Here is a 22,070-nt window from a genome sequence, read left to right on the forward strand (position 1 = left end):
GCAGGAAGGATGGTTGGTGCGCAAACGAACATATGCGCATCAGTTGACGACACCAATGAAAAAGTAATTTTGAATCTTGCCAAGTCGGTGTAATGCGATTCAAGGGGGACTGCGATTGCACTCACACATTCCTTCTCCGAGCAACCACACCTCAGGCTGTGAGTGTAGCTCGACCAGGGCGGTGGGCAGGCACACCAGCAGCACGAGCAGATCGGACACGCTCAGGTTGACGAGGAACAGGTTGGTCGAGTTGCGCAGCTCTCTGGTCCGGCACACGACCAGCGGCACGAGCAGGTTTCCCGCGCTGCCCAGCACCAGCAGCAGCGCGATGGCCGCCGTCGCGGCTGCCTGGATGGAGCGCGGGAACGCCAGCGTGCAGTTCACGCCGCACGCCACGCTCGCGTTCAGCATCGCGAATGCCGACGCTCGGCGGCTGCCGCCGAGCGAGGCGCCGCCCCCCGGTCGACGCGCGGCGAGGTCGCCAACGAGCATCACGAGTCCACCGGTCGGGTATTTTCATGTCTGTGCATTAACGGGCGCAGCAGCACATGCTTTGTCAACGCTGTCTATACTTGGCTTATCTTAGACCCCCACACCCACCCACCTAAAGGGTCATTACAAGAGCTGTGTCACTCGCATCATTTGATGTTTCTTGTGACGTGCCTCGACCTTCGCACTGAAAATTTTATTGTGGCTAATAGCTTACTGCCTCATGGTTGGTGCAGACGTGCGCGGCTTTTAAGTCATATCTTCGCTTCATTTCTGCAAATCCTGACAATAGGAGGACAAGCGCATTAGAAGCACCGACTGTCTCTGCCTCATCCCTATTTCCTCACTTCACTGTTTTAAATTTCCACGGGAAACAGCATGCACACACACAATATATTTAAATATACACACAGGACAAAATTTCTTATATTTTTGAAAGAGATGGAGGTAGCCAATTAAACATGGCTAGTGGCATCTAAAGGTAGGGATAGCCTATACCTACAGAATGAATATGTTGCTGTATAAACAGAAAAATGTGTAAGAAGAATATACAGACAAATCTAGATGATTCTACAGGTCCCTATCTACTAAGCATAGGTGCTGGTTAAGGTGGTACGGGTGATAGGCCGTCATTTAGAATCCTCCAAACTGATGACTTGTAAATTGGTATCTTGGCGGCCACATCCCGCACGCTATAGGATGAGGGTTTGAGCCCGTAAATGCTAGAACATCCGCGCGTACGCTAGGAATCAAAGATGGTGTCCTAAGGCGCTGTTTTTTGAAGCTGCCCGTTTGTCTCAGGTTTTCAACATTTCTGATGATAGTCGACGTGTTTGGTCTAGCGCCACACTTCCATCACTGGTATATATTTGCGGCCTTCCTCTTGTTGCCATGTGCAGATCCCAAGGCAAGGATTATGTTTACCTTCTACTCACTAAAGAAACACATGGCGACTGGGACGAAACAAAACGCACTTTTGAACCTTTGCATTGACGTTGTCAGTTCACTTTTGTGGCGATAGGTTTTGTGGCAAAAAAAAAAAAACATCCGTGCACTTTATCTACGCTAAAAGAACCGCTATCACAACTTGGTTCCCACTGACACCAAACGCGACGTGTTACTTCGGCCGGTCCACGGCAGATAAGGCACCAGCTTGATCACAGTGTTTTCCTTTCCTTTCTTTATTCCGTTCTGGTTAACAGTGGGAGCCTGTTCGAGATCGCTGCTTTATGATCCGGGTAGGAGCGAAGTCACGTTGCATTCTCCACATTTCGCGATGTTCACTTATCAGTCGGGGGAAAAAATAGTGCGCAATTAGTACGTCGCTGAGGATACCGCAGTTATATGTCCCTTGGCTGTGCTTTCAAATGCCTCATCAACACTTTGAAAATTAAGACAGTACTCCTCGACTAAGATACTTAATTGTAATTAATGAATTAGATCTCAGTAATGAAAGAATTACTGGCGGCTACTCCACTGTACTGGAAACAATATCCACTAGGTTTCCGAGTAACGCAACTGCTCTTTTTTTAAGTCTTCGTGCACGATAATTGGGGAACACTATAATTCACCCAGTAACAGAAATGAGGCCAAGCCGGATTCACTCGAAATCAGAATCAACAACAGTCATGCGCAGCAGCGCTTATACTCAGAATCACAACAGGGAGAGAGAGGCTGCAGTTTCGCCTAAAAGGCGAAGCAGTATTAGTGATAGGCAAGTATGCGACAATTATACGAAAGAAGATAACACCACCGAGAGGATTCAGGCTGTGAAATTGAGGTCTTGTGTATACTCATAGAACGCCGTCACTTCAGCGCTCAATTTTTCGAGGTCACACGAAGTTTCAAGTGCAAGAAATATATATATTGCCGCTAGGTGTCACGAGCCAGCGCTGAGAAAGAACTGGAACGCGCGCTCGGCAAGAGGCGGGCGCTGAAGAAGAAGTAGAGGCTGAAGACGCCGGCTTGACTTTTTTTGTACGCCATCTTGTACAACTGTCTGTCTCGCCGACGCCGGGTGCATCTTCAATTTTCTTTTCTTGACAAAACTGGTGGAGGTGCGGGGTAGGGTTCATCCGATGCCACAAACCCTTCCTGGTAGCAGGAGTATCAGCCCTATACTAGTGAACCAGCCCTATACTGTTCACCGCGCCAGCAGGAGAATCCGAGGATTGCCTCCGGAGCTTGACCATCTCTCCGCAACAACATCGACGCCCCCACGGACCAGTATGGAAGGAACATCGACGTCTCTATCGACTATGATGCAAGGTACGGCCACAACGGCAACTCAGTACCTGCTGCAGAATCTCCGAGTGCCGAAAGTTTTCCACGGGGATATCTTCGAGAGTGTAGAAAACTGGTTAGCCCAGTTTGAGCGCGTTGCCGAGATAAACGAATGGAGCGACGCGGCGAAGTTGAGAAACGTCTACTTCAGCTTGGAGGACGGTGCTCGCACTTAGTACGAGAATCGAGAAGGGCTCCTCAAATCGTGACTCGAGTTCCGCCGTGCCTAGCTGGAGACATACACCAATGCTGATCGCCGCGACCGAGCCGAACGGGCGCTCCAATCCCGCATTCATCTGCCGAATGAGAGCGTGACGTCGTACGTAGAGGATATGACGCGCCTCTTTCGTCGGGTGGACCCCACCATGTCAGAGGAAAAGAAGCTGCGGCTTCTAATGCGGGGAGTTAAAGAAGATCTATTTGTTGGCCTGGTTCGAAGCCCGCCGAAGACCGTGGCTGAATTCTTAACCGAAGCCACCACGATGGAAAAGAGGCACACCAGCGCTCAGCTTTCTATGAAAGGCAAATGAACGCTACTTCACCTTCGGACCAGCGCTCAGCTACGTATGACAGGCACGCGAATGCTGCTTCACTGACAGACGCGGTTGCCTTTGAAAACCTGGACGTTCTCCGAGACCTTATCCGCTCTATGCTGCGTGATGAGCTTCAATGGCTCAGCTGCCCGCCTCAGCCCACGCTGTGTTCCATTTCTACCCTCAAAAAAGTCAAGTGCAGCAAGCGATCCAAACTCCCGTTCCAAGCAGCAATGCGCCGCCTGTGACAGCACAGTTGCAGCGGCCGTCGTATGCGCAAGTTTTGGGGCGAGTCCCTGTCCTCGCTCCGACCCATTTCGTCCCCGCCACGTCTTACGCCGCGTCATACGTCCCGCCGCTCCCATCAGTGCAACCGATCCAACGCATGGAGGATCAGCGCCAGCTGGAAAGGAAATCTGACGTCTGGCGTACCCCGGACAGAAGGCCTCTGTGCTATCACTGTGGAGAAGCCGGTCACGCATACCGCGAGTGCATATACCGCCGCCTCGGACTGCAAGGTTTTGCCGCGGATTCACGAAGGCCCAGATATGGCGAAAGTCCTAGGCCGATTGAAGAATACCTGAACCAGCAGAGTATGCCACTGTTCCCGCGGCGGCAGTCACGCTCGCCGTCCCCCAGGCGATCTTCCTCAGCTCCTAGAAGCCCTCCAATGGCAGCGCAGGGACGATCGCCAAGCCTTCGCAGCGAAAACTAAGAACAGCGACCTTCGGGGGCGAGGCTGCTGATAATCACCCTTCCGAAGACCTCCCATCGACGCGAGCACGGTCTATTCAGCACGATTCAGCAACGACAGCAGCCGAACTCAGCGACAGACTCTCGTAAGACATACCTGTTGTGCTCGACGGCCGCTACGTCAGTGCGTTATAGGACACGGGTGCCGACTACTCAATGTTGTGCGGAAAACTATCGACGTAATTTAGAAAAGTTATCACGCCTTGGTCTGGAACACAAATTCGTACTGCTGGCGGGCATATCGTAACACCATTGCGCATGTGCACGGTCAGAGTACAAATTCGTGGGTGTACGTTTCCAGCCAGCTGCCCTTTGGCCTCGAGCTCCATCACTGGAAAAGCTGGCGCCACCGTCGGCGTGACGTCCTATGAGGATCACGTGGACATAGCGGCCGCGTCGGCTTCTTCGGGAGCGCCGAAGCGAGCTGAAAACGAGAGTTTAAATTCCCGCGCACGCTGCGGTCCTCATTTAGTGGCGAGATTCTCACGCTTCGAGTGTCTCCTTTACAACGCTTGAAAGCACTACAATAGGTAGTGGCTGCCTTTGAAGGCGCGCAACATGGTACGTTACTGCTCGGTGCCGCAGTGCCGGATGTACGCAACGGAGCCCGGTGTCAGCCTTATTCACGCGTAGCCGCAGGACAAGAACCTCCGTGAAGCATGGCTCACGAAACTTAGAACCGACAAACAGACATCGGCTACAACTCGGGTATGGAGCAAGCACAGACGCGAGGAAGATTTCTGCTGCGGCGCCGGGTCTGCGATGTTCGGAAAACGCGCACTGAGACGCTCGCCCGAGTCCGCTGCCCGACTAATGTCATGACGGTTTGGTCTAGAACTTGTCGATACTATAGATACAGGCAAGTTCACTGAAGTGGAAAGGGAGCGGTAAGAAACACATTAAAGAAAAGCTTGGCATATGGTCATGTTTGTGTTATGAATTAATGCACTGGATTACAAAAAAGAAGCAGCGGGAAATCGCACGCTCAGAACACCGATAAACATACAGTGCGAAGCAACTCGATAAATACTATTGAAACAGCCAAGAATTTAGAAGAAAAAGAAAGATTGAATCGTCGCGACGGCACATCACAGTCCCCGTAGGCGTCGAAGTCTACTATGAAAGTATTTTTGAACAGCTCTGATAGCGCCCACGCAACAATGGTTGCTTGTATACTGTAAAATGCTCATATTCTGCGGCCTAAAGCTCATAGCACGGTGCGAGAACGCGCACGCGGCGAAAACGAAACAGTGCGCTGACAAGCATGCAGACGCGCAGTCGGTCGCTTCGAGTCTGCGCGATCGCTGCATTGAGGCTTCATTCTATTACGCTCCATTTAGTTATACAAACACTATAAGAACATATTTCATATAGTTTGCTCTCAGCGTTTACCTACCTTTCACGAAAGAAGCCGGTTCGGGAGACTCCATCGCGGCGACCGCGCGCAGTGGCATTCACTGTACGTATCCGGTAAAGAGATAGCGTCTGTAAATGATTCTGTGCTTTCAGTTTGCCCAAAATTATTTTTTAGACAGTAAAAAACTTCTCTCGTTTCGAAAGTACTAACAGAAATGTCCGGGAGAGCTCGTGCGTGGTGTTTTCAGTGAGTGCTGACAGCAAAACCTATGAGGAACGCGCCGCGTGATCCCTCATACTACGCCAGCGAGGCGCTTCCGATAGATGGCGACTCCGTAACTCCTCGCCGCCAATACTTCTCGATTGTTCTCGGGACCTCATCTTGGGCGTCGACTTTCTGCGAGAGTATGGTGCCATTATAGACCTCCGGGAGCGCACAGTGACTTTTTCGACAGAGAGAACAGCCGCGACAATTGCCGACGTAGCGCGCTTCGGGTTTACGCCGACAGTGTAGCTTTACCACCACGCGCAAGTGGCCTGGTAGCTGTCGTATGTGACGATCTGCGTAACCGCGAAGTTGTTGCAGAGGGCAATTCCTCCCTTATGCTGACTAATGGTGTATGTGCAGCCCGCAGTCTCATTATGCTTCGAGGTGGACATTCTGCGCTCCTCGTGACGAACTTCGGCCAGGAACACCGGCACCTATTTCGTCGTACTACTATCGCTTTTGGTGAGCCCATAGCAGACGTTGCCAAATGCTTTGCGCCTATGACAAAGGACAACCCATCTCACACACTCAGCAATATCAAAATCGATTCAGACCTTTCGGAGGAAAAGCAGAAAGCGCTGCGCGAGTTGATACTTCGGTTCAAGGAGTGCTTCGCATCTTCTTCTAAGGTACGCCAGACGCCCATCACGAGACACCGAATAATCACGTATGACGATGCTCGTCCCATACGACAACTGCCTTATCGCGTGTCGGCGAAAGAGCGCAAGGTGATTAATGCACAAGTGAAAGAAATGCTTGGCGAGGACGTCATACAACCATTCCAAAGTCCTTGGGTCGTCGCCGGTAGCCCTCGTCGAAAAGAAAGACGGAACGCTTCGGTTCTGTGTTCAATATAGAAAGGTGAACAACGACACAAAGAAAAGTCTTTTATCCGCTTCCGTGGACCGATGATTCGTTAGATCGACTACGGCGAACCAGGTATTTTAACGCGACAGCATTAAGGAGCTCGTGTCGCAGAAAAGCCGGTGTCGGCGACGTTTGCCATGAGCGAAAAATCCTGGAAGGTAATTCATAAATAAAAACAACTTGCAAGATCGGCTGGGTGGGAATCGAACCAGGGTCTCTGGAGTGTGAGACGGAGACGCTACCACTCAGCCATGAGCTCGATGGTTGAAATCGGGACAAAAGCGCCTCTAGTGAATGCGGTGTTGCCTTAGAAACGTTCCGTAGAAAGTTATACTGCGGTGCATATCGGTAATTATAAGCATGTAAATTACAGAAGTCGCCGTTAAACAAGTAGCGAAGTACGTTTCCGCAACATTTCTTGTGCGCTTGGCGCACACACAGAGCCATCTTGCTGCAAACACAGAAGACCCCCTCCTCGCAATGTACGGCGCTGCCGCGACAGGTGGCGCGCCACTCGCCCGCTTCTACCCTTCGTCTCGTCACGAGCATGCCGAGCGAATGAGTGGGCGGTGCGAACGGGGTGCGATAACGCTATAGCGTTCCACTCTTGAAGGCGAAGCTTTAGCGTCCTCCAAATGTTTTTCATCTATAGATTTGAAGAGTGGATATTTGCAAATCAAAGTTGACGAACGAGATCGCGGAAAAACTGCCTTTGTTACTCCGGATGGACTGCACGAATTTAAAGTACATCCACTCGGGCCTGTGTTCTGCACCGGGCACATTCCAGAGAATGATGGACACTGTTCTGACGGGTCCGAAGTGGCAGAGTTGTTTAGTATACTTAGATGACGTCGTCGTGTTTTCGGCGGCCTTCGAAGAACATCTGAAGCGTTTAGAGGCGGTACTTGAGGCGCTCCGCTAATCTCACACTAAAGCCAGAAAAGTGTCACTTCGGTTACGAAGAGCTGAAGTTTCTGGGGCATGTTGTAAACGCCGACGGCGTCCAGCCTGACCCAGACAAAACATCTGCTGTTGCTGCTTTTCCGACTCCTCGTGCACAAGAAAGCAGTACGCCGCTTTCTCGGTCTGTGTGCGTACTATCGTCGCTTCATCGCTAATTTCTCCCGGATCGCCGAACCACTTGTACGCCTCGCGCGAGAAGGCACACGCTTCGTTTGCACGGATGAGCAGGACGCAGCTTTCCCCAAGTTACGGCAGCGCCTGCAGAAATCACCCGTCCTCGCTCACTTTGACGAGAACGCTGACACCGAGGTGCATACCAACGCAGGGAACGTCGGTCTTGGCGCTGTACTCGTTCAATACAAGGAAGGCGTTGAGCTAGTGATCGCTTACGCCAGTCGCACCCTTTCACGCGCCGAAATCAACTACTCCACCTCCGAGAAAGAGTGTCTAGCGGTCGTGTGGGCCATCATGAAATTTCACCCTTGTCTCTACGGTCGCCCTTTCAAGGTGGTGACAGACCACCATTCGTTGTGTTGGTTAGCCAACTTACAAGACCCGTCCGGGCGACTTGCTCGATGCAGTCTCCGTCGGCAGGAGTTCCATGTTACCATCGTCTACAAATCGGGCCGCAAACACGAAGATGCGGACACGTTGTCGCGCGCTCCCGTCAAAACTTGCGATAAGGACATGGACGAAGACGGCGCATTCCTTGGGGCCCTCACTGCACCTGACGTGATCATACGGCAGCACGAAGACGCCGTAATGCGCCCTCTCCTCGATCACCTAGAAGGCAAGGACGTTACAATCCCACGGCACGTTTCTCGCCGTTTCTTGACCTTCTGCCTCCGAAAGGGTGTCCTCTACAAGAAAAACTCGAGTGCCAGCGACAAAGAGTACCTATTGGTCGTACCTGCCGCCCTCCGTGATGACATTGTCCTAGCCTGCCATGATGAGCCCACGTCTGGACACTTGGGATTTTCACGTACTCTTGCAAGAGTACGCGAGACGTACTATCGGCCCAGACTTTCTACCACGATGAAGCATTACGTGCAAAGCTGCCGTGAGTGTCAACGCAGGAAATCGCCGTCTTTGAAGCCTGGGGGGTTACTGCAACCCATCGCACCACCTAGCGCGCCGTTTGATCAAATCGGCATTGATCTTCTGGGACCCTTTCCCTTGTCAGCCAGCGGAAACAAGTGGATTATAGTAGCCACACACTATCTAACACGCTACGCCGAGAAGAAGGCTGTACAACGTGCCACGGCCTACGAAGTTGCCCAGTTTTTTATCGATCACATACCGTAGTCCTCAGACATGGTGCCCCATAACATGTCATCACCGACAGTGGGACTGCCTTTACAGCCCACCTGATAGAGGACATATTCGAGCTGAGCTGCACGCACCATCGCAAGGCGACTGCCTATCATCCGCAGACCAACGGACTGACGGAACGGCTAAACAAAACCGTTGCTGACATGCTGTCTATGTATGTAGACGTCCAGCATAAAACATGGGATCAAGTCCTGCCGTTAGTTACATTCGCGTAAAACACCGCCATTCAGGAAACCACACGGTTCCCACCGTTTCGTCTTGTCTACGGGCGCGAGGTCCAGACCACGCTAGACGCTATGCTCCCGCACGACACCGACGCATCAATTACTTCCGACGCCGAGCAACTTACTCAACACGCAGAGAAAGCTCGTCAACTCGCGCGCATACACATCACGAAGCAGCAGAGTACAGACGCGCGACGCTACAACCTTCGACATCGGCAAGTCGAGTACCAGCCAGATGACCAAGTCTGGGTGTGGACTACAATCAGGGGTTGTCTGAGAAGCTGCTGAGTAGATACTTTAGACCCTACAAAGTGATACGCCGCGTTAGTGAAGTGAACTATGAGGTCATTCCCGACGGTGCCGCGTCGCCTCGGCGTCGACAGCATCACTCAGAGATAGTGCATGTTATTCGCCTCAAACCGTATTTCGCGCGTTAAAGCGGCGCCAACCCGATCTCATACAACTTCCACACTTCCACTTTCTTTTAGTAAGCATCTTAGTTTAGTAAGCATCGGGCCGATGCTTTTCTTTTGGAGGGGGAATAATGCCGTTAGGTGTCACGAGCCAAAGCTGAGAAAGTGAGTGGAACGCGCGCTAGGCAAGAGGCGGGCGCTGAAGTAGAGGCTGAAGGCGCCGGCTTGAGTTGTTTTGTACGCCATCTTGTACGACTGTCTTTTTCGCCGACGCCGGGTACACACACACACACACTAAATCACTTTATTGGTAAAAATGAAATTAAACGCACGACTTTTTTTTATTTCATAATGTATTGACAGAAAGCAACCGTTTTATCCACCGAGGCCAGCAGCACCACGCACACAACTGCAGCAACAATAGCCAAAAAGAAAGGCGAGATAGTAATACTTTGTACCTGTATTATCGTGATAGAAAAGGAAATAAGCAATATATTGCCTAAATAGGAGTTTATAGTAAAAGGTATATAGCGAAAAATACACGTATAACAGAAAAGCAAATTCCTCAAGCACTTGTGGCCCCTGCTGTCGTGTCCGTGTATTTTTACCGCTACGTACTTAACCGTGAATGCATACCAAGTCGCCCAACTTTAAATCTTGATTCAGGAAAAAGGCGCATATACAGAAGCGTTATGCATGGACAGGCATAAGTAGAGAGTTTGTATTTTCCCGGGGCGTGTCTTTCGCAACCCACACCCATAAAAACTTGCAGTGACGTTTCGTTTCGTGAACGCGGGTGACGCCCAAGCTTGTGTGGGTGCTGCAGCGCACGCGTAGCTGTCGGCCCGCGCCTGTCTGCAGCGCAGATCGCATTCAAGGCAGGACTCGCCACACGCAGAAGCCTCCTGAGTAGAGCGCCCCCTTATACACATTCGCGTACTAACTAAATTAACAAGCACGGTGTCAGCGCGCAAATGCAGACACGAACAAGTCGCACTCGATGACCGCGGACGCAAGCTGTTAAAACGCTGGCGTGAGGAATTGCGGCAGCAGCAGCGAGCGAAGTGACCTTCGTGCTGTCCATCGTTTCAACGCAAACTGAGCGGCGAGAACCCAGCGCACGGAAAGCCATCGGCCACTTAGACTGTGCCCCAAAACAGATCGCTTTCGAGAAGGGAAACTGTTAAATAGTGAAACGGAAGTAAGAGTCGTGGTGCCATTGTGAACTAAAGCATACGACCAAAAGATGGCGCTGGAAAAAAAAACAGAACAAATATCATCATCATTACGTAGTGAGCAATATGGCCGCAGCGTAGCGGCTGGTGGGGCTCGTCGCGCTGCTCGCTGGCTGGTTTTGGGCATTTTGTTACCTCTGTCGGGGTGGCAATCGTATATACGGTACTCTGAAATCGAGGGTTCGACGGAAGCCCGTCTGGTCGGGATGAAGCATTGAAGAAATAAAACGAAGGACACCGACCAACATAGAAGTGCTAAAAAATGAAAAAATCTAAAAGACGTTTCGGCTTCGCTACGGAAGCCTTGTTCACAATGGGAAGACGGAAGGTTCATGGAAGCTTATGTATGCTTTAGAACGTGACGTAAGCAGCGTGTGTATGACGGGGGGAGGGTTCCCTCATTTCGGTTAAGCGTGTGACGTGTTTTTTGTATCTCGAGTGATTCCAGATACAGACGCGATTTTTGGTTTCGTTCTTGGCCGATAATTCTCGAGCGATCCCAGTCGATATTGTGGCCCGTTGCATCCGTGTGCTCGGCAAGGGCATTCGACACTGTACGCTTCTTTTCGACATCTTTCTGATGCTGCCTCAGTCTCTGTTTGAAGTTGCCCGATTCACCGATGTATGCGTAGTCGCAATCTGCGCAGGGTATCTTGTAGACCACGCCGGGAAACGATTCTCTCGGAAGCCTGTCCTTACCGCCGACGAGCGCTTGCCTCAGCTTACATACTGGCACGTGCGCCACCTCAACGTCATAACTGCGTAGAACGCGAGACAAGGTTTCGCTTATCCCTGGAACGTAAGGTATGGCGGCACGCTTTCTTGGTCGGGGATTGGTCGGACGAGCTGGATTGGACAGATGGCGCTCCACAGCAGTCAAAAAGGATGTGGGGTAGCCGCTTGCCGAGAGATCACCTCGCACGTGGTCCAAGTCAGTGGAACGGCTTTCTGCTGTGGTGCAAATGCGGTTCGTACGGTTGAGCAGAGAGGCAGCAACCGACCTTTTGTGAGCGTCTGGATGAACGGATTGAAAGTTCAGGTAGCGGCCAGTGTGTGTGTCCTTACGGTACACGCTGAACGAGAGCCGTCCATCGCGTCTGGTGACAAGTACATCTAAAAAAGGGAGTCTGCTGTCGACCTCTGTCTCAACAGTGAATTGGATGACCTTTTCTTGACTGTTTAGGTGCGCAGTGAACGAATCCAAAGCGCTGCGCCGAATCAGACAGAAACAGTCGTCCACATAGCGCAGAAAAACTTTTGGCCTAGGGCTGAAGGACGCGAGAGCACGCTTTTCCAAACATTCCATCGTAAGATTGGCAGCAGTAACAGAGACGGATGCACCCATTGCCGTACCGTGGACTTGCCTGTAGAAGACCTTGTCGAAACAGAAGTACGTGTTTCCAAGGCAAAAACAGAGGAGCCTCTTGAGGTCGGGAACGTCAATGGGCGACCTGTCTGGCAAGGTCCTGTCAGATTCCAGAGCAGAGGTGCATGCTTCCACCGCCAAGTCAGTCGGAATTGAGGTAAACAGAGATACCACGTCGAACGAAACCATCACCTCGTCGTCGTCTAGAGACACGTCACGAACTTTTTCAATAAAGTCACAGGAGTTGCTCACGTGCGTGGAGCTCTTCCCGACGAGTGGAGCCAGAAGCTGGTGCAGGTATGCGGACAATTTGTAGAGAGGGGAGCGAGTGTAGTCGACGGTGCTGCACCTGCACTTTATGGCCTGCCAAAGGTTCATAAGCCTAACGTCCCCCTACGTCCAATCGTCGACTGCAGAAGCTCCGTCGAACCTGCGGCACGTGAAGCGCTTTATTTTGGACGGCCTCGATATGATTACTGTTGCATTGCTCGGGCGCATTCCAGACAGGAGAAGCACATTCTGGTAAAGGGCGGATTAGAGATTTATACATCAATAGTCCCTTGGGGCCGTGGTCAATGTCAGCCGAACTTTTTCTGTGACTTTAAGGTTATTAAATCTATGTCTTTGAACCAAGACATACTGGGTGTGAAACCAAGACCAAGGTATCTACATTCAATAACGCTCTGAAAGAGGCTATTACCAGTTATGTAAGAAAAAACGAAAGGCGTTGTTTTATTAGTGAAAATCATAGCGACGGTTTTACGGATGTTAATTGTCATTTGCCAGTAGCGCACCAAGAGCTAAAATTAGAAAGTGATTTTTGAAGCTGTAAATGGTCATAAAGGTAGGAAATTTTATGATATAATACGCAGTCATCAGCATACAAACGTAAATTTGAAGTTATGTGACGAGGTAAATCATTTATAAAGATCAAGAAAAGCAACCGACCCAACACGGAACCTTGTGGCACTCCCGAGGGTACCTCTGCTGCTCTGGAATTAGCTCGGTTAAAGGACACAAATCGAGATCGATGGGAAAGAAAACTACAATTCTAGCCGAGAACGCCGGGATTATTAAGGATGGCGCCAAGTTTATACATCATTTTCGTATGAATCACGTTGTCGAATGCCTTTGAAAAGACAATGAAGATTGCGTCAGTTTGGTTGCCCGCATCACGGTTAAATCAAATGTCATCTGTAATTTCACTTAGCTTTGTTAATGTGCTGAATCCACGTCTGAAGCCATGCTGGACATTAGTTCGCAATTTATGTGACTCGAGCTATTCCATAATGTGTTTATAAATAATGTGCTCTAACATTTTACACGAATGACAGGCTAAAGAAATCGGTCTATAACTAGATATAACATGTTTGTCACTGGTCTAGAATAAAGGAAGAAGGATAGGATGAAGGTACTGTAGAGGATGCCAGGGACGTGAGAAATATGACAGTAAAGTAGCGACCGGTCCATAATGAGTACCGTACCGAAAATTAGTTCGGAATGCCATCTGGCCCAGTAGATTTTTCAATATCAAGTTTCACAATTAAGTTCAGGACACCTTCTTCGGTAACGTTCATGTCATTGATGGACATGTCACTACGCACAATGGTGTCTGGTTGGATGAGGTTGTTGTCACGAGTGAAAACGGACTGGAAATACTAATTGGATGCATTCGATATGTGAAATAGATCATTAGTAGAAATTTTTAATCACCGTAGAAGTAGTCATCGTATCACGTAGTAAAACAGATGACCTGAATTTACGCGAGTTAATTTTCAGACTAAGCTGCTCTTTGGCTTTAATGAAACTTAGCATGGCTGCATAATTATTTGAGCGCCTCTTACACCTTAGCCTATTAACATGCCGTGTTAGGCGTAATATATCTAGCGTCATCCAGGGAATTTTTCTATTTTTCTTCTTTGTTTTGAATGGTAAAAAACAATTAATACATTTTTCAACCAAGCATTTGAACTAACTAACAAATGCGTTAACGTCACAAGTAGAACTTAGTGCAACAAATTCTACAAAACCACCCGACAGAGTGTCTATTATTGAAACATCATCAGCGCGATTACAATCAGGAAATGTAGAGAGAACAAAATTATGTTTAGTAATCGAGAAATTTAATGAGACAAGAACGGCCTGGTGGTCAGAAATTCTCTCTATGACGTCACACCTGTAGCCCTTTGCAACAGTGCTAGAATGAAGACCAAATCAAGCATTGTGCCGGATCGTGCAGGTTCGTTGGTAATCTAGACGAGGTCAAATAAAAGACAACGAGCTGTCTGTTTATGGAAGACTCTTCCGCAAGTATTGAACTAGGCCAATGAATGCCGCGGGGGCATTAAAATCACCCATGCAAATGCGATTACCCATATTGAGTTGCTGCTCGTAATATAGTTACTGAGAGTTTCAATGTGATCTACAGAGCAACTTGGTGGACGGTAGATGACGCCTATCACCACATGTGCTTTGTCTAGACAAATTTTACACCAAACAGATTCTATATCGCCTGGCGGTGACAATCTGGAAAACTTCAGGTCCGACCGAACAAGCAACGCCTTTCGAGCGACGCTAGTCTGCGCGAACCACAACGTAGCCTGGAGGAGTGAAGTCTATTGTCGTGCAGCCTGGGATACCAACCATATGAGGCGAGTGTGCAGAAAGACAAATAGTTCCCAAACTTGTTAGTTATGCTCCTGGCATTGAGGTTTTAAATTGAAAGGTTACAATTGGAATTACGAGCAAGTCAATCAGAAGAAGTAAAACGTGATGACTCAGAAAGTTTAGGTGTAAACGATGAATCAGGCGGTGGCGACCGAGATATTCTGTTAACGAAAGATTTTCGGTCTTTGATAAGGGCATTGGACACACCATCCCAATTGTAGCGCACTTTGTCCATGAAAGTGTGATCATACCGTAGCTTTGCTACACAGCCTTCGCTTCCAAAAGGTGCTGAGCTATCCCAATTTTTTTTTTCCTGATTGTACGAACGCTGGCTGAAAAATTTTAAGAGGTGTAAAATTGCGGCCCTTTAAGCAACCAGAGGCTTTTAATTACCATAGATTTCTCCCGAAAATCCAGCAACTTAAGAATCATTGGGTGCTATCTGCGCTTTCCGCCGATCCTGTGGCAACGCTAAATTCATGGGGGCATAATTTCCAGCGTAGAAGAAAATATCTGTACAACCCTATCCAGCAAAATGCCCTCATATTCGTCCGATGTTTCGTCCAAGCCGTGTATAACAATGTTGCGACGGGATAGCTTATCAATGTCATCAATCTTGGCAACTAACTGAGCCACAGTTCCAGTTAGTGTTTCAATCTCGGAACAGAGGAGATGCGAAACATTGAAATTAGCCTTCTGTCCTGTTGCAGGCAATTGAAGTACTGCTACATGGGTCTCTAGCGCATCAAAGTGCGAGTTCGCGGAGGCTTCTACTGACCTAATATTGGCAAAGTCCTCAGCCATCTGTTTTACTCGTTGTTGTCTCATTAAGCATGGTGACACTATCAGCATTTTTTGTCGAACATGCCGCCTTAGCCCAATGTTGAGGGGCCACTGTGGAGCTCGTATAGCGTTCAAAATGACTATTATACTGGAATCCTGACACTCTGACGAATTACCAAGCTTTTTTGAAGGGTCAAGATTGGGGGGGCCACAATTCCGCTCCACGTCTCTACTCAACAAAAGGCAACTGATACAGTACAAGGCATTAAAATATAAATCAGCCCTGTCAGCCGTCTGACGGGGTGTGGGCTCGCAAGCTAACATGCCTTCTGTTTTGTAGCAATCGCATCCCCGGCTGATCAACGGCAAAGAAGATTTTCCTGCTGCCCTGGTCGACACCGTACGCCGACTGGTGTGGCTGTCCAGGCTGCGCATGCGTCAACGTTCCGCTGGACATCGTCTGCCCGGCAGCGACACGAGGGACGCTATCAGGGACTGGACCGCATACAAAAGCGGCAGCGGACAGCCATCCTGTCGCAGTCTGAGGGGGTGTGGGCTCGCAAGCTAACATGCCTTCTGTTTTGTAGCAATCGCATCCCCGGCTGATCAACGGCAAAGAAGATTTTCCTGCTGCCCTGGTCGACACCGTACGCCGACTGGTGTGGCTGTCCAGGCTGCGCATGCGTCAACGTTCCGCTGGACATCGTCTGCCCGGCAGCGACACGAGGGACGCTATCAGGGACTGGACCGCATACAAAAGCGGCAGCGGACAGCCATCCTGTCGCAGTCTGAGGGGGTGTGGGCTCGCAAGCTAACATGCCTTCTGTTTTGTAGCAATCGCATCCCCGGCTGATCAACGGCAAAGAAGATTTTCCTGCTGCCCTGGTCGACACCGTACGCCGACTGGTGTGGCTGTCCAGGCTGCGCATGCGTCAACGTTCCGCTGGACATCGTCTGCCCGGCAGCGACACGAGGGACGCTATCAGGGACTGGACCGCATACAAAAGCGGTAGCGGACAGCCATCCTGTCGCAGTCTGAGGGGGTGTGGGCTCGCAAGCTAACATGCCTTCTGTTTTGTAGCAATCGCATCCTCGGCTGATCAACGGCAAAGAAGATTTTCCTGCTGCCCTGGTCGACACCGTACGCCGACTGGTGTGGCTGTCCAGGCTGCGCATGCGTCAACGTTCCGCTGGACATCGTCTGCCCGGCAGCGACACGAGGGACGCTATCAGGGACTGGACCGCATACAAAAGCGGCAGCGGACAGCCATCCTGTCGCAGTCTGAGGGGGTGTGGGCTCGCAAGCTAACATGCCTTCTGTTTTGTAGCAATCGCATCCTCGGCTGATCAACGGCAAAGAAGATTTTCCTGCTGCCCTGGTCGACACCATACGCCGACTGGTGTGGCTGTCCAGGCTGCGCATGCGTCAACGTTCCGCTGGACATCGTCTGCTCGGCAGTGACACGAGAGACGCTATCAGGGACTGGACCGCATACAAAAGCGGCAGCGGACAGCCATCCTGTCGCAGTCTGAGGGGGTGTGGGCTCGCAAGCTAACATGCCTTCTGTTTTGTAGGTAAGCTATAATTTTAGCGATCGCCACTTTTCTTGCTTTGATTCCACCCCGTCTGGCTGCGACAGGGCTTTTTGCGTTGTGCTGTGCATTTTGTCATGTCCCTTGCATCCAGAATTGCAAACTGTACTGCTTGTCGCGAACCGGTGCCACGGGATGCGCTAAGCGTGTGCTGTTGTGAATGTAGCAGCTTATATCACACTGGGAAGTGCTCAGGCGTTGCAAAAAAGAACGTAAAAGTCAGCTGGGTGTGTTCTGAGTGCGCTATGAAAAAAACATCTGGCACAATGATCAATTCTGAAGAGCCGCAGCCCACTCTGCGGGAGGTTTTGGCAGCCATAAGCTCTGTTCAAAGCAGGCTAGATGAATTCCACTTGAGAGTAGACAGACTTGATAAGGCCATGCAGTTAGTCTACTAAGAATGACTCAGTGCTGGGATTAGCTGAAACGCAGAATAAGCTAATCGAAAAAGTTGAAAGCTCGATGGAAATGCTCTCTAAAAAATATGATGAAATAACCACAAACATTGCTTCTCAGAGCAGAAAGCTTGCTGCTCTCAGGAAACACTCTGATGAAAGACACACGTCTTGCGGCGAAGGACAAAGAATTCGCGCAGCTGCAGACAGCGGTCACAAATTCGGAGATTTATTCTAGAAGGAATAATATCGAAATGCATGGCGTGAAACCTGGTGGTAATGAAGACCTTAACATTGGTTTGAAATCACTAGCAGAAAAACTCGATATAGCATCACTGACTACTGATTGTATTGATGCAGCTCATAGGCTGCCAGCTAGGGAAGGAAGGATACCGCCCATAATCGTTAAATTTACTTCAATACAAAGAGACACATGGTATAGCAAACGTAGAATCTTGGTAAAGGAAAACATTTTCATCAATGAGAACTTCACGGCTGAAACAAGGAGACTGCTCTGGCAGGCAAAGCAAGTTGCAAAGGCTAAGGCAGTCAAGTTTGTGTGGACTAAGAATGGAATGGTTTTCATGAGAAAAACTGAAGGATCTGGAGCGAAGAAAATTGTCAGCGAAGCTGATCTATTAAGGTTGAATTAGTCATGCCCACAGCGCTCAATTCATTCGCGGAATGGGTACAAAGAAGGTCACGCTCTAATGGCTGCACTGCACCATTTCTAGAGCTTGTACACACTAATATCAGAAGCATTAAAAAGCACTGGGATTCATTAAATGTGTACCTGAGCGAAGTATTGCCATACTTAGACATCCTCATATTAACAGAGATAAATATAACGCAGTCCCAATCTGCAGCGTTTGTTCTCAAAGGTTTTCAGTCACATTCAAAGTGCCGTGACCTGAGCAAGGGCGGTGGCGTCTATGTTTTGGTTAGAAACGAATGGATTATGGAAGTAATTTCTGCTGACTTTACCGCAGCGGAAGTCTTTCCCTTTACATTGTGCAAGCCTCAAGCTACTTTCCTGGTATTATGAGAAGCCAACAAACACTGACACCAAGGACAACATAGGGGAAATTACTTGTGTTTAATAAATGAAATAAAGAAACGATAAATTAATGGAAATTAAAGTGGATGAAAAAACAACTTGCCGCAGGTGGGAACCGAACCCACAACCTTCGCATTTCGCGGGCGATGCTCTACCAATTGAGCTACCGCGGCGCTGTTTCCCCATCCACTTTCTTGGGTATTTATGTGTCGTAGTAGAACCCTGGGAGTGTTAGCCAGCGCCATCACTCACATACCTTGGCGGCGGACGTGGAACGTCTTTCTTGCCGCAGGCGTCACGAGAACGTGATCTTTTTGGGTGAAGGCAACTGGTCAATAAACCCACACATGCTACCTGAAGGCATCAATGTTGCCGGATTCGAGACCCTCGTTATGTAATAAACGAGAAGAGAGGGGATTAACCGAGGGTCCCGATTTTTATTAGTCATATCATGAGAAGCCAACAAACACTGACACCAAGGACAACATAGGGGAAATTACTTGTGTTTAATAAATGAAATAAAGAAACGATAAATTAATGGAAATTAAAGTGGATGAAAAAACAACTTGCCGCTGGTGGGAACCGAACCCACAACCTTCGCATTTCGCGTGCGATGCTCTAACAATTGAGCTACAGCGGCGCCGTTTCCCCATCCACTTTCTTGGGTAGTTATGTGCCCTAGTAGAACCCTGGGAGTGTTAGCCAGCACCACCACTCACAGACGTTGACGGCGGACGTGGAACATCCTTTTTGCCGCAGGCGTCACGAGAACGTAACCATGTGACAACGTATAATCAATTGGCAAATCAGTTTAGTACGTTCTTTTTACTGGCCACGAAAAAAGTTGAATTGAAACGCAGAAATCCGAGGGAAAAAATGGATAACGGCATCCATTGTAGAACTATCTTACCAAAAAGATAGATTATGGAGGCTTTGTAAAAGTTACCCGACAAATCTAGATCTGCAAAAAGAATATCGAACCGCACGTAACAAGCTTACTGCTCAGTGACGAATAAGTAAACGGGAATACTACGCTGAAAAATTCTCACAGTGTCACACTAACGCAAGAAAGACATGGGGCTTGTTGCATGACTTGGCGGGAAAGCCTGAACGTAAAAATCTAGATGATGGCTTGCTGAAAACATTTTCGCCTGCAGAGTCATTGGACATTGCGAACTCTTTTAAAGATGCCTTTGAACTATCACTAACAAAACTAAAACAGCAGTCTTCTAGAAATCCGAGTTTAAATTACCTGGGGCAGATGATTCCAAACTCTGCTGTTCTACCATCCATTAATGCAAGTGACTTGTGGGACTTGATCAACGCAATTCCACTCAACAAACCGGCAGGTTATGACCGAATAAGAGTGCGAGATGTAAAGTGCAATTTCTATCATCTGCAGAACGTACTCCTGTTTAGCTTAAACGGATGTTTCGAAACAGGTATAATCCCGCAGGGCTTAAAGACCTCAGTAATTAGACCAATTTATAAGAAAGGTAGTAAATTAGACAAAAATAACTATAGACCAATTGCAATAATGAACGTGTTAGCGCATGTAATGGAGAAATTTATTTACACTTGCATGGTACCCTTTTGCGATAAATTTGATATTATAAGTCCCTCCCAATACGGTTTTAGACGTAGGTTAAGTACAGTCGATCTGCTTGAAGAATGTAACGATTATATATGTAAAAATATTGATCAAAATAATATTGTGCTTGGCCTTTTCTTAGATCTGACAAGAGCTTTTGAAACCATAGAACACAACATCATGATGTACAAACTAGAAAGTATTGGTTTCCGAGGTGCTTATTCGAAATTCTTTTCCAATTATTTTTCAAACCGTATGCATGTAGTTTCTATAAAAAATACATATAGTGATTTTACATCAGTTAGATATGGTGTACCTCAAGGATCGGTCTTGGGAGCTCTTTTATTTAACATTTACGTAAAAGACATTGCCAACATAGAAATGAACGCTGCAATATTTCAATACGCTGATGACACTGCACTACTTATATCACACGAATCGTATTCTGCATCCGTAAAACTACTTCAAGAAGACGCAACACGTGTGATTGATTGGTTAAATGCTAATCAAATATATTTAAACAAAGACAAAACCACCATGATATGTTTCAGAAATCCTCCTAGGACTGTTAGCCTAGACCTGTCCATTCAATTACATGGTTCTCAGTGTTTAAAATGCTCTTGCCTGTCTCTACCGCTATCCTCTTCTGTTAAGTACCTTGGTCTTCATTTTGACGACCGTATGTTGTGGGATGTCCACATTGACTACATAATGAAGCGTTTACGAACGGTAGCAGCTCAGGTATACACACTTAAATTTAACACGCCTGTTTAGTTGCGAAGGTTAGTTTTTAAAGCTCTAGGCCAGTCTGTGCTCAGATATGATATTTCAGTTTTTGGTTCCTGCTCACAAACGAAGGTAGGTCGAGTGGATAAGCTATTGCATAGGATAGCTGCGAGCATACTGTATGGTACCGCTTACGATTGTTCAGACAATGACGTGAGAAGTAATATTGCAGCTGTTGAGTCCTTTTCGGATCTGTTTGTACAAGTGATACTTCTTCGTAATATTTTCTCGAATCGCCACAAAATAATACAGAGTTAACCGAAAACGCTAAGAAAAACATGTCTTTATCAGTTACCGCGTATATATACGAACTATGGTAAAAAGTGTCGAGAATATTACGTTCCCTTTTATTTTAACCAGTTGCCGAAAGAAATAATTCAACAGCATTCCCAAAAAGAAGCCAAACAACAAATTAAAGCATGGTTACTTCATCCTCAAAATACTTGACAGGTATTGTGTGCTTATGTTTTTTAAACAGTTCCTATCATTATTTACACTTTCGTCTTGTAAACAAAAAGATGGTGATCTTTTTTATTTATGTGTTTCCCAAAGAAATAGAGGGAAATTTTATTTTTCAAATTAGTAGCATGAGAAAAAAAAACAGTAAAATGTTCCTGTTCAGTGTTCTCTTCAAGCTGTTGCGATATGTAACATGTACGACGTATTTCTTTTGCTAGCAGCGAGCTAGCACCTCATGTCTGCCGTGACCCGCCCACAAGCGACTTGCGCTTATGCGGGCACGATATGTGTAATAAGCTGTGAACTGCTGAAATAAAGATGTATGTATGTATGTATGTATGTATGTCTTGTGGACAAAGAAACAGCAGCAATGATCGAGTGTCGGATATCAAGCATCAAGAATTTTCGAAATAACATCAGAATGAGAATCAGAGTCAGTTTAATCATGACAAAAATGGGGATAATGACATAATAAGTATATACAGAAGGAGTTCACGTAGTTAGAAACTGAAATGGGACCTCAGACATACCTGCAGAATGAAGAAACAGCGTTTTAGCTCTCTCCATACCGTGCCCAATGGGTATGGTTAGCCCACTAGCTACGGCTTTCCGCGCCTTATCACGGACAAACTGCGCTATTGGACGTGAAGGAGGGGA

General features: G+C 48.2%; 1 protein-coding gene across 1 annotated transcript in view; it reads right to left on the reverse strand.

The window, feature by feature from the left end:
• Window positions 1–545, reverse strand: part of LOC126545837 (growth hormone secretagogue receptor type 1-like) — a 206,166-nt gene extending 205,621 nt beyond the window's left edge. Inside the window, exon 1 of the mRNA XM_050193840.3 lies at window positions 126–545. Coding sequence (XP_050049797.2) covers window positions 126–492 — 367 coding nt within the window. The 5' untranslated portion in view covers window positions 493–545. The remainder of the gene's footprint in view (window positions 1–125) is intronic.
• Window positions 546–22,070: the final 21,525 nt, after the last annotated feature.

The sequence above is a fragment of the Dermacentor andersoni genome, chromosome 1 (genome assembly GCF_023375885.2).
Source record: "Dermacentor andersoni chromosome 1, qqDerAnde1_hic_scaffold, whole genome shotgun sequence".
Classification (NCBI taxonomy): Eukaryota; Metazoa; Arthropoda; class Arachnida; order Ixodida; family Ixodidae; genus Dermacentor; species Dermacentor andersoni.